This window comes from Embiotoca jacksoni, unplaced genomic scaffold (assembly GCF_022577435.1).
Source record: "Embiotoca jacksoni isolate LCO1_2020_lvr unplaced genomic scaffold, fEmbJac1.0.p SCAF_17, whole genome shotgun sequence".
NCBI classification, from domain to species: domain Eukaryota; kingdom Metazoa; phylum Chordata; class Actinopteri; family Embiotocidae; genus Embiotoca; species Embiotoca jacksoni.
The window spans coordinates 5,262,203-5,276,171 of record NW_027185307.1 but is presented as its reverse complement, the minus strand read 5'-3'; the positions used below and the strand labels follow the sequence as shown (position 1 = coordinate 5,276,171).

Sequence of the window (13,969 nt, the reverse complement as noted above, 5' to 3'; positions counted from 1 at the left end):
TTTGTTAGTTAGAGTTCTAAGAGGTATCCATAATTTTGTCAGGGACATTTTAGAAGATCTTTGTTGACTTGGCTTTTCACAACTTCAAATCTGAAAAAATACACTTTTCAGGGATAATGGAGCACTTTTTCAGTGAGGTTTAAGGGTACCAGCACTTTTTGACAATTTGCCTCTATTACACACAACAATGGAATAAAAATGATGCAATTTACATGTGTGATGGTTTTACAAAGTAAAAGCAAACCTCTTCAGAAAACAGTCTATTGTTTACTGTGGCCATTTGTTTTGTTATGATGACTAACTTCACATTATAGTTTGTTGTCTTCTTCTACTTTATAAGTGCACTATTAGGGACTATTAGGGAACATGGTGGGGTAATGGACAAGACAAGCTGAAACACTGTTTTATTATTGATGAGAAGCAGCAGAAGGTACAGAAGGAAGATCAACACCGCAGAGACTTTCCTTGCTTTTACGTCGGCATTGTTGCATCATAAGGACTTTGCAGTCAGTAACTTAGTTAACTTTGCGAAGAAAGCAGATGCAGCAGCTTATTCTGTGTATGAAAGAGCACTGAAGTTGTCTCCGCAGCATGCCAATAGCCCCGTTTGTAATCCATTCCAATAACGTAGCCGTTAGTCACTAAGAGAGGGTTTATGCAAAGAGACAAGGGGGAAGGAAGTGACTGGCCCTAACAAAAGACGCTCACTCGGATGAGAGGAGGCCTGATCGATATAGCCTTGAGAGAACTATCAATCAGAGCCCCGGCCTCGTAAATTATGGTTTTATTAGTATTGAGCTGACCACTGCTGGCAGAGACCTTAAAACATTAAGATGCCAGCCCACAACAGAGGCCAGAGAAAGGGAGGGAAATTTGTGTCGCCCCCCTCAGCCCCCGACTTAATACGGACTGATTGAAGTCTAGTTTGATCATGACATGTAGGAACTACAGCTCCCCTGTTGTCATAGCAAATAGGAGTGATTCATGGCGAGGGATGAAGCGAGGGCACAGAGCAGTGCACTCTGGGAAATGGAGTTTGCAATGATGCAGTGACTAAATTGAGGAAAGTAGATCGCAGAGCAGCAGAAATGCAATTCCAGCGCTGCCGGGCCCTCATTCCCAGCCGGTTCTCTAAGGACTAACTCATTTAGGAGCGGCAGGGGAAACTCAATAGGACCAATTGAGAGAATAATATATTGAATCTAGTGGTTGAGTGGGCTGCTTTGGCACGGTGGAGGACTGTGGAGGTGAAGTGTGTGCTTTAGTGTCTGAAAACCCAAGTGTTGTTAAGCAACATACACACGCATATGTGAATACATATACACAGATACATACTGTACCTGTGGTGTTCACTTGTAAGCCTTATATGTCCTTGAACTAGACTATTGTGAGCAGAGGATTGCCCACTGGAGCAGGTCACAACTAGAAATAATGGATACCTATAAAGAAAAAAAAAGCCGATGGAAGAGGAAATGGTTGGTATAAGTAATCAATAGAGAATGGTAGGGTTGTCAAAAGATGTGTTGAAAACCCTTTTACATTTCAGTAAAATATATCATGTAAAATCTAAATACAGTTGTAGGAAAATTGAAAAGTACTAAATACAGATTGGAATCAAAAACAATATCACGTTGAAACACTTAGATTGTCCTCTGTAGGGGAAAATGACAGGGTGAAAGAGTTTCATGTGTTGTATTATTTGGTTGCATGTAAATATCAGCTTTCCTCTGTATTGCTGCTGCGTGCCTTTTAAACCTCTGCAGCTCACTGTGTGGTGCCAGGCTATAGCGCCAGGGTCCATTCACGATGAATAGCTGCTGTTCCAGCTTTTAAGTCTGTGGCTTTCAACAGCATAAAACTCGTATTGGCACCCGGCCTGCTGTAATGTAGACTGAGTTTATGGTGACACTGCGATAGCCTTCAGTGTAGGCCTAGATTGTTTGTCACGTCAAAAGCACTAACTTCTATTTCTTTAGTTGGAGACTAGAGGATTGGTGCAGCAGTTAAACTTGACGAGGAGTTATTCTCCCATATCCTGCTGTTGTGCTGATTTCCTGATCTATGTCAGGTTTTTGTGAAATTAAAGTTTTGCCCAGAACTCCTAACAGACCTGGGAGCACACTTTGGGAAGCGCTGGCATTAGGTGAGGCTCTAGGTGGATGTGAGGCGCTAATGAAAGTGGGGTATCCAGCCAGTAGAGAGGTGAGCTGTGCCTGCCTGGAACAGGATGCTGCAGCTTAAGGATTGTAATTACAGCATTACGGTGGAGGTTGACTGGATTAGGGCCACGACAACAGGCTGAGACCAGGATAGATGGCCAGGAAATGGCCATGGACTAGACATTATTAGCCTGAGTTGACAGCTTAAGGCCGTGCCTGTCAACACACTGCTTCTTTTCCCTTACTGAGTGCTCAAGGTCAGAGAGATGCTGATGCACAGGCAAAAATAAAATTGTCCACAAGTCTGCACTTACCACAAATGCATAAACACATGTGAATACAGTTCGCACATACACACACTGACACTGTATTCACGCAAAGACATAAAAGCATTACCTTAAACACACACACACAGGCGTGTTTAGTCCAATGGGAGCTGAGCAGCAGCTGATCTTGACTAAGTCGCAGTGCTCTGCCCTCTCCCTCCGTCAAAAGGATAATCCACTCAGAAAATGAGTAGATTAAGACAGATTAAACACATGATGAGGTGATGAGAACTGGTGGAAGAAAGGACTGAAATCTCACCAAAAACACTGAGAGACTTAAAGGAACTGGCGTGGACAAAATAAGCTGCTTGATCAACTTGCTGTAGCTGTTGTTGTTGGATCAGCAGCAGTTTGCACTCAGTGACAATACTAACACTACAAAGCACTTTATTTTTCTTTGGGGTGTTTTATTTGTGTTTTATCTAAGGTTAGCGCTTTTATTTTTTATCTCTTTTGAGGTAATTGTTGATGTCATTGCTGTTTATTCTGCTCAATTCATAATTTCATTAAATTAAAATGTTTCAATCCTGGAGGATCAAAAGATATTTATTTAGAAAAAAAAATAACATGTTGAGGGTTACATATTAGGTGACAGTAGAGTGTGCAAATGCTCTATGGAAATGTCACAGTGGTTGCACAATTACTTGCACCAGTCGGTAAATATTCACGTCAGTAAACAGTATGCTAAAGCATTAGCATGCACACAAGCAGACTTAATTAACACTGAATACACAGAGATTAAATTGCTGCCATTTTGGCTCTGTGTTTTGTTGATTTCAGAGTCTGTTTGCCATAGACATTGCTTTTCCAATAAACCTGCTCAGCTCTGAGATAGAGGCAGACACTGACAAAGTTGTCTTTCTGAGAACTATTTCACTTGACACATTCTATACGTAGCTTTCATATCACAGCTGCTCTCTCTCTCTCAGCTCCACTCTGTCCACACATTTCTACCTCGCTCTCATCTGAAAACTTCCACTTTACTTATTTTCAGCTCTTGACAAGTCTCCGCCAGATCTGAGAGAGATTAAAAAGTGCAGGGAGCCGTTGAATAAAGGCGAGAAAAGCGAGTAAAATAAATCTTCATTTTGACAATTTGAACCTTATTGAGTCTGAATCATCCAGGGACATGCTTTTTATTAAAAGGCTGGCAGTGGCCGTGGCTCTGATTGTAATTGCGTTGACCCAGCCCCCCATTTCACGTACACACACACACACACACACACACACACACACACACACACACACACACACACACACACACACACACACACACACACACGCTGCTTCTCTCCCTCCTCACTCTTATCAACACGCTGTCCCGATGAAGTCTTGTGCTTTCAACCTCATTAAACCCCTCATTTATATGAAAGCTGATAAGTCCCTCTGCACTGGTATGCATCTCCCAGAGCACACATCTCCCATATGGAGGCGACTTGGCAGCACCCACGGTGCACCGGGGCCTCAGCTCCCACACCCACACAGCTCTCCTTTTTCTTGTAATTCCTTCCATTTGTTTACCAAAACCTCCTCGTCTTCTCTCTCCTCCTCTCCATCCCGCTCCCCTGCCTTCCTGCCGCTGCCGTTGTCTGATGTTTTTACTCCCCTTTCTCTTGGCCGGGAGCCAGCACAGCGTTGTGAGACATCAATATTAGCCAGGGCCTCCTGGTTTAAAGCACGCTTGAGGTACAGAGTTGAACTACGCTGGACTATCTAGCTGTGAGGGAACCATCTGTAATAGGTCCTGTACTGGGAGTTCTTCTCCAGTGCATTCCCCTGGCTGCCCACAGGCTGCTGTGAAGTATTGTGGGAAATAAGGCCCGAGTTTTATTCTCCATCTCTGTGTGCACGTTGGTGTGAGATTTTCTGTGCTGTGGTAGCTCCATTGTCTCTGTGCTAAAGTTCCACATCTGTTGTTGAAGACTGGACACACTCTCTGGGCCCAGTGGTCCCAGACCCCAGAATAACCACTAACCATGTCCCCCTGTCAAGACTGACACATGCACTGAGTGTACAGTGGGCTCAATAACCAGCAGTGCAGCACATTGACCACATCGCAGATGTCACTGGTCCATTTACCGGGGCTCATTGTTAGAGACAGCTGTCTATTGGTGTATGGGAAATCCATGGAGCTTTATCCAGCTCCAACTACTGCAGGAGCCGTTTCACACTGCTGAACCGGAAAATACCGACGTAAGCGTAGATGGAAACCGAAGCCCCGGTTCCATGTTTCTGGAGTATTGATGCCCCACATTAAGAGCTGTACAACACAGACCCTTTTCTTCTGTGTAAATATGAGTGCATCACTCTGTAGGCTCCTGTTCATACAGTACATATACTGCAGCGATCATTCTCAGTAAATGTATTATTATTCTCGTTCAAACAAAAACACAGTTCACATTTAAAAAACGTTAACTTCACATTTAATTTGATTTTTAAAGAAGTCCTTTTTTTATTTTGACCATCTTTAAGTCATAAATATGAAGCTATGAAAGCTGCTATCTGATGCTGTACAGTGCATGTTCATATCAGACATGTTTGTAAACATTTGGTTAGATTTGTCTATACTTTCAAATATGTAAAACTGAGAAACACAAAATGCAGATTTTTTAAAAAAGAATCTGTGATTAAACACCGTTTCCGTGTATGTATACTGCATGTAATGGATATGGTCACACAATCAAAGAGTTGGCCCTTAAAGGACAAGTGTGTAGGATATAGTGGCATGTTGTGATGCCAGTGTTTCAGTTGTCCGTTCTCGGCCACAGTAGAAATATGGTGGTGCAACATGAAGGGCTCATTCTCAGGTAACAAAATCACAAACATTCTTAGTTTCAGTTTATTGTACCCTAATGGAAACATAAAAATGCATATAATATTCAATTTCTGCCCCTAAATTGTTCACGCTGAACCTTTAAGGTAGGTACTTAAAGATAAATTGCCTTCATTTCAGCAGTTTACACGTTTGAAAAACAAACCTCCACCTCTGTCCTGGTCCGTGTAGGAAGCCCCCGGCAGTCCTCCGTTGTTGGAGCATCCTGTTAACGCTCTTCTGGACAACCATGAGCGCCGGATCTCCCACTCTCTCTATGAATCCACTGAGGGCTTGGACGGCATCGCCACACCACGAGCTAATTCCATTGGACGTATTGGTGAGTTTGATAAATCAGCATTTTATATTCATGCTCTTTCAAATGCTACTCAACAAAATTTAGATTTCTTTCTGTGCTCATTGACCTTGATGGGAGGTGTATTGACCTGCTAACCTCATGCATATTGAATATATTTTCCACATGACTTGGCGTTGTCAGTAATCTGACATTCGCAGATCAATTCAACATTAACACCAGCCCGTCTGAAGCGCATTTCTTCTTTTAAAGCCCCAACCAGCATCACCTCCAAAGCCTCATCCCCCCTCATCACACTCCAAAGTGCGCTATTTCACTACTCAAACCTCTCAGGGATTAACGTCAGCACCAATCCTACCCACCTTCACTCCGCTCCCGACTGGTTTCACTCGGGTCAATTCCCATTCTACCCGGCTGACATCAGAGGCTGAGATCTTGGCTCCTCGGGTGTATTGGAATTGGCAATTCAATCCTCGAGTAGTCACTGCCGTCATCTCAACATCGACGGACCTTTCACATATGCATGCACACGCAAGCTGAAGGCGATTACATCAGTGGGAGGCACGTGTGTTTGTGGGGAATGATGCAGAGTAGTCAAATGAATCCACACTTCTTTTCTCAACATACACGTTAGATTCATACACAGCTCTTTGACATAATTTGGTCTCCATCATGCCTTAATTTTCACACTTTTTCACACTTCTTCTTCTCTCTTCTTCCTCCAGTTTTTCACCATTTTTCTGTCGACTGCGTCCTCATGTTCTCCTCATCTTCAGTCTGTCTCCTCTTTCACCTCCTTCCACCTTCTCTACGCACTCTGCAAAGTGAATTTGTAATCTATCAATGATCTACACTTTCTCCCTTTCTGCCCTTCTCCCATTCAGTCTCCTGTTTCTGCTCTATAACCTCCCCACCATCTCCCCCAAGAGCGGTGCCACTCTGCCACTGATCATAGAAGATCAGAGACTGTGTCAGAGGCATCTGATGGTTAATTAAGCCTCCAGATCAATAGGGCTCACCCCTGACACTCTCTCTGCCTCTGTCTCCCTCTCTCTCTCGCCCCCTTCTCTTTTGTTTCTCCTCTTTCATCGTGTTTCTCTCCTCCATTCCAAATCAAATGTTCTCAAATTGTTCGGGTTTTCCTCTCAGTTTGGTTTATTTACTTCACTGGCTTTTCCGATGCAGGCTTTTCAGAACGGCGCTCTGATCATGAACTGTGGGCACACTGATGAAAAAGTGCTTTTTTTTTTTTTTTTTTTTTTTTTTTTTTTTTTTTTTTTTTGCTATTGAAACTTCAAGGGCACCCAGCTCACATCTCATCCTGGAGAGTAGGAGTCAAATGAGCCAAGTGGAAAAGTTTTGTGTGGGGGCGGAGGGGTTGCTAAAGCAGTAAGTTATCACAGTGGAAGTTCAGCGCAGTCTCAGATCTTTGACTCGGCTCCTCTCGCTGCAGGAACATGCCAGTTCCATTCCTTCTGTGTCTTCAGGCTGCCTCTGAGTCATGCCCTCATTAACCTGTGCCTACTTTCTGTGACAGGTCTTCATGTTTTAAATTGACACATCTCTCATATTTAAATGTCTCACGCAGTGCCAGTTGATTTCTTATCCATCGCTGCATCACAACACTGCTGAGGTAGAGTGCAGCACCTGAGAAGTTTATTACAATACAGTACTCAACCCTGCAGCCCCACACTGAAGCAGCATCATACATGTGAACATGTATTAAGACACTTTCAAAATAAGTTAATCAAACAGTTAAATTCATGCTCCTGAGTTTTCAACAACTTTAAACCAGTTTGTCTCTCCAGGTAAATACACAAATGTCACACATATAAAACCGTGTACATGTCTCTTCGACCTTATTCCCTTACAAGCTTTGAAGGTGCCGCACGATGATGTTTTGGTAATTAACAGCTCACTAGTCAAACTCTGAGTTTCATCTCGCTTTAAAAATGCTGCCACACACGAGCTGAAAATATTTCCCCTCAACCCTTTGTACATTTCTTTCATATTTTAGCAGGATAGCACAGAATATGCTCTTTTGATCATGACACGTGATTTTTTTTCTGTATCTTAGACTCAGGAAATAACATGATCTGAATTACTGCCTTTAGAACATGTCTTTGTGTTGAGACAGTCCTCTTACCTTAGCCTTCAAAATGATAATGTAATTTTCCTCATCCTCTGGAGTAACAGAGGGCTCCACATTAGGTACTATTATATTTCCCATATATTATACATTACATATTATAAATAATACAGCATCTGGCTCTACCTCCTATTAGTGGTGTGCTATATCATGATAACAATCCTTTTACATTATAAACATTTTTTTTTTTTAAATGAATGGCGTGATGATGGCAATATTATGACTTTCTGACATTTTAAATGAAATGTTTTAACATGCATACACTTAGAAAAGACATATGGGTTAAAGCCGCTATATTTTATACACATTCACACTCGGTTGTTGTTAACCAAAAAAATAACTGAGAGATCGTTTTGTTTCCCGAAAGAGACATTGAAAGATATATTTTTTTTAATGAAAGCCTGTGTATTGCAGCTACCTGCTATTAGGGCAATGCATGATGTTGTGAAAATATGAAATATTAATTATCTCTTCACTTTGTCAGACATTGTGAAATGTATTTTCCAGTATGGATGGTGAGTGTCTGCAGGCAAAACAGAGGGTAGCTGTTTCCGCTCTATCTTCTGCTACGTGTTATTTCAGATGGGCTCAGACTTATTGCCTGGTGTGTGAGATGTGACAGTTGTGGTTAGAGGACAGATGTTGAGATCACCTCAGCAAGGTCAGGAAGCAAACAGCCGCCAGGGCTTGACTGACAGCTCGATGTGGACTGTATCAAGACCTACTAAATTACTGACTCATGAAGGCCAGAGGTGTGAAGTTTCACACAGACATACAAACGCACACTCACGTACAACCTCTACATCAGCTTATAATACAGAGTTCCCACTGATGTGAGCTGGTTCTTCTTCTTCAGAGTACTCGGTGATTACTGACAAAATTCTGCAGCATTTCATCCTTTAAAAGGACAACAGAGGAACCTTCTAACTAAATCAGGCTCCCTCCTCTGCAGCTCTGCTCCATTATATTGTCTATGCTGCTCCAAATGAACCGAGACACAGAGGTAAATGGGATGTAATGGCTTTCCTGTGCAATAATTAAGACCTGACTATGATTGTTAGTTATTACAAATGGCAGCAAGTCAATACAGTCAAATTGTAAACTCCATTTTTTTCTGCCAAGCCATGACTGTTATTGTTCTGCTGTCTATGTTATGTAAAAAATATTGCTCATAACTGTCCGATGGAGTCCTTATCTCACCCTACCCAAGTATTGATTAGGAGCTGGACTGTCTTGTCTCCTTGCAGCAGTCACAGGTGGCCCACTGCCTTTCCTCTGAAACAGTAGGAAGAGGTCTTGGGGAAGATTGGTGCAATTGAATGAATTATAGGAATTATAATTGCCATGGCAACAGCAAAGAAAAGCTCCAAATGGCACAGGAGACAGGTGCTATTAAGCTGGAATAGTGCCGTCATATTGATTGTGAGGACATTTTGCTGTGATCTTCCCTGTCGTATTTTGGGCTGTCATTGAGAACTATGTGCTGTGTGTAATTCAGCTAATCAATACTTGGAGGTAATCCCATTCTCTGTTTGCTTCAGTAAACCATGCAATGCTGTGATAGTCAGCTTTAGCTTCGGACATGCATACCCCGCCCATCGTCGGGTCGTGGCCGAGGCTGAATCCACAGCTAGCAGGTGGCGAATGTACAGCACGCTCTGCTTGACTCCTTCAAATGAAATGAGTTCCTGACACTTTTTCTTTCCTGCTTCGCCTCCAACCACCCTCCTCGTGCCCTCTGGAGGTGAAGGCACGGAGAAACGGCAGCGAGGCTTTCTCGCTCGTAAGGAAAAACAGAGAGAAAGAAGAAAAGCTGCATTATAAGTGAAGGAAATGTGGAACTGGGTGAAATCTGCTGCGTGACAGCGACAGCCGGGGTTTGACGCAAAGGTTGTTAGCATCACACTCGGCTTCGCCTTCCGTTCTGTCTAATTGAAAACTGCCGCTGGGTGCGTCGTCCACACGCTGAGGTGAAAATTGAGGTGCGTGGACTGACGCTTTCTGTGGATGTGGCGGTTTTACCAAGCTCAGAATGCACACCTAGGACTGTCACACCAGTAAGGGAGCGATGGGAGGGGGAGGCCGGAGGTGGGAACCAGGCAAGCGGACTCGTGCTGTTGTCAAACAGGAAGGTAGGTGTTCACAGGATGTAATGTGTGCAGTGCAGGGGAAGGTGCAAAATCCTGCAGACACACATTGATCCCAATCCAAAATTAGTCACGTATAGAATCACAAAAGAGAAAAAAAAGTATCACATTTTGTAGGATTTTTATCATTTTAAAGACTTTTAAGGATTACAAGGTTAAAAATGCAACTGCAAACACACATAGACTAACATGTATCATCCCACCAACCTCTGGATGACCCAGACACCTTAGCCTCTCCTAATGGCATTTAAGTGGGATTGTCTGCCCAGGACTTGACCCTGCCGTCCCCTCACCTCCAGTATTTCACAGTTTGCACTCATCCTCCCTGTGTGCTCAGCCACGTGAGGCACAGTGACCTCTCTTAACTTGGTGCTCAGCCAGCTCCAGGACCAGAATGTTGATGGACACGCTCAGTGGAGAGGCATTTTTCACATGAACCATTTTAACTTAAACAGTGGGGATACAACCATCCGACTGTTTCAGTCCCGATGACAATACTGAGATCTGGGTTTTGGGTATCAGCCGAGTGCCAATCAGATAACAGTGTTTAATTAATACGCTCTATTCCCTCAGACACTGAAATTAAAGCAGCTAAATGGAACCCAGCCATCAATATTGTAATTGTTTTTTTTGTGTTGTTGTTTGAAGATAGACATTGGGAATAAATCTAGCTCGAGAAAGCAAGAAAAAAATAAACATTATAATTACATTAGCACTGTGCACTTTTTACATATTTTTGCAAGGACATGAGCATCGTTTACATTATGCACTTGTTGGAGATGGGCTTCATTGTTCTTCTTGGTCCAATAAAGTGACGTATGGTGAACCTCTAAACTGCTATGTGACATACAGAGCATTTTATTCTCTACTCAGGTGTTTTTACTTTGTTGCATTCGTGGATGACTCGTTTGCCATTTGCTTCCATCATCACGTTACACATTAATCAAGCATGCAGTATGTCTTAGTCTTTAATGTGGATATTTAGCAGGCTCCTCCTGGACTTAAAACGAGCATAGTTTGAATAGGTTGACGTGGTTTGAAATGAAATTCTCTGAAATGGCATTTAAAGGCTAAATAACAGGCTTGAATGGGAAGGTGGTTCTTCATTCAGCACTCTTGATGGGCCAACCTCTGGAGTAGGAAAACCTTTTTAACCTCATTATAGGAACATATGGCAGAGAAGATTTTTAGTTTGAAGATGCACGGAAGATCATCTTTTCCAGTAGTGACAACTTCCATTCATTACATGGAGGTATTTTACATTAACTCTCACCACTTAAGTTTTCCAAGCACACAGTACCAATATTCACAACGATCTATGTGATAACAGCCTCCAGCCGGGGTCTCGATATAGATAATGATTATTACTGAGTGCTCTGCTCCTGGGTCCAGTGCAATCACTGATAAACTCCATATTTCTCTGTAAGTCTCAGTGTGTGGTGTCATCGTTCATATCCCCAACATGTTGCGTTTCTCTACAACGAAGTGAGACAGCCACGGTGGAGCGATGTTAAAAAAATGGCACCGGTATCCTCTGGTGTACATAAAGGCCCTTGTTTCCGCTGGCATGTACTCAGGGTGATTACCTACTTCTATCCATGTATGGGTCTGATAGCCGAGGCAGCGTGGATCAATTAATGATCGCTCTTCCAGTTAGATCAATAGGCCAAAGTGTCACAGAAGGAGGGAGGAAGAGAGAGAAGGAAAGAAAGTGTGAGAGTGTGTGATGGACAAAGATGGAGGAAACCGTGGAGGAGAAAGAAGATGGAGTGGGTCTATTAGTGTGACCCCTCACCTCACAGCTCAATGTTTCACCGTGCGATGCTTGGTCAGAGGGCAGAGAAAGAGGAGAGTGACGGTCTGATCCGTTTGGATGGATGCAACCAGGTGGCCTCTGGAGCCGCAGAGCTCATCTGTCTCTGTCCTCGCTCTCTGCTCGAGGGAAGAAGAACATCTCTACTTCAATATCGAGGAACAGCTTCCCCGTGCTGAGCTCGGCTGGCCAGAGGGCTGCGTGTGCTTCAGTACAGAAACATGTGACTTTCAGGATGCTCTTTGTAGTATTTGAGCAGAAGGTGCTGCAAACTGTTGGAGTGTGGGGCGTTTCAGGGATGAAAATATGTCGTCTATGAGCCGCAGCTGCAATTAAATTTAATGCTGTAGCATTAAAATTAACAGCCACAGTAATCACATTGACTTTAATGTGTTTCAGCTGTTAACTGTGATCCCGGTTAGTCTTCAAATGACAATACTATTGCGACATGGCATACAGCTCCAACAACTTATGTTTTGTTTTTAGCAGGATGCTAACTAAAATAGTGGGTATTTTGTGTGTCTGTGTGTGTGTGTGTGTGTGCTTCTGTCAGTGTGACTCATGAGAAGCTATCTTTAATTACAGCGTGACAGAGACCACGGTGACACAACCATGTTGCCAGGCAGCTCTTTCCTTCGCTGCATCAATGGGACACACGAACCAAAAGCTCTCTATCAAACAGAGCCTTTGTGAAAGAGCCATTCTTATGTGAACCATTAACAAAAGTCATATTTGTCCCCAAGTGACCTCACAAACACATCTCCAAAATAGGTGTGTGACTGCTGATTATTTGCGATGGCATCGTGCTATTAATGTTTTCATTTTTGTGCTTTTATTCCACGAACTGAGATGGAGACAACTGCATGAAAAGGCTCCAGTGTTTCCAGGACTGAAGAGGTCATCACGGGCTGAATAACAGCAGCTTGATTTTTATCCAAGACAGCAGTTGGTGAAAGCAGTAATTGCAGTCACAGTACTCAGGTTCAGATGCTTGTGGTTATTTTTGCTGTGGTGCCATGAGGCGAGAGAACAGCTCGCAAAAAAGTTGACTCAAACGTGATATATAAGCTAAGATGATCGTCCCTCAACAAAATGATGTAACGTACATAAAAGAAGATGAGAATATATACGGTCATCATTTCATCAGCATTTGTTTGCATTCAGAATAATCAGTCATGACTTTCAGCTGCCCGTGTTGCTCTAGCTCAAACCCACATGTCCTCTGTCTGTTGATCTGTCTGGCAGCAGGAAGTGAAATCTCTCTGCTACTTCTGTCGCCTGCTCTCTTTCCTCTCATCACCCGCTGTGAGGAGCTGCTAAAAGACAATGGTGTTAAAACAGCGAGTGAGCAGCTCCATCTAAACCTTGCTGCGCCGAGGTGTTGAAAAGTTGCGTGCCTCTCCAGCTTCTGCCTCCGTTCCAATTCTGCCCACTCTGTTTTCTGAACCAAAGAGCATCAACATGCTGCTCTCCGTGAGTCATTTTCCTTTGGTCTGCTTGAGATGACCTTAGTCTGATCTCTTTCATTGTCCTAGTTTAGCTGTACACTCATGTTCAGAGTCATGTATGCTACAAAAATATATCGGGGGGTGGGAGGGCTGTGATATCCCTTCATGTGTTTTATGCTGATAGCTGCAGAAAAGCAAGTGCTGCAATTTCTCTAATTATTTTCACCTTTCAAAGCTTTAGCGTGGCCCCGGTTCTACCTGTCCACCCGTCATTTATTCTACGTATGTGTATATGTCTTTTAGCTACTTAGCAAATTGGGAAGCTGGACGACTTTAACAACTCCTCATCTGTAGTGCCAGCCACTTGTGTCGAGGGGTCTTGACTGGAAATATTTCACGAGGCTGCGAGAGAAGCTTGCAGACGTTCTAATTAAAACCGTGTCCTCCAGCAAAAGTGGTCTGCTGACACGGGTGAATGGAGGGTGATTATGGGTAATGTATTGTCTTTAAAAGGACATATTGTGAATGCAAGCATATGCTTCGTCCATGTGTTGTGTAACTGAACGCACACACAGACTAGACCTTTTATAGAAAGACACTCCTTTTACAGTGCAGTTCCAGTTTGCTGCTGCAGGGGAAATTCTCAGTGTTGCTGATGCAACCAAGAGGTAACTCCACCTCACAACTGAGGGAGTGTGAAGGCTGGTATAAGAAAACCCCCTGTGGATGCACAACCGCAGGGCATCTCTTATTGACGCAGACTCACTTTAACTAAACTGACTGTGAGGCATATTCTGAC

General features: G+C 43.2%; 1 protein-coding gene across 1 annotated transcript in view; it reads left to right on the top strand.

Moving 5' to 3' along the window:
• The window catches only part of LOC138199320 (partitioning defective 3 homolog), a 362,202-nt gene that overhangs the window by 211,516 nt on the left and 136,717 nt on the right, over nucleotides 1-13,969 (top strand). The window contains exon 15 of the mRNA XM_069151329.1: nucleotides 5,490-5,637. Coding sequence (XP_069007430.1) covers nucleotides 5,490-5,637 — 148 coding nt within the window. The remainder of the gene's footprint in view (nucleotides 1-5,489; nucleotides 5,638-13,969) is intronic.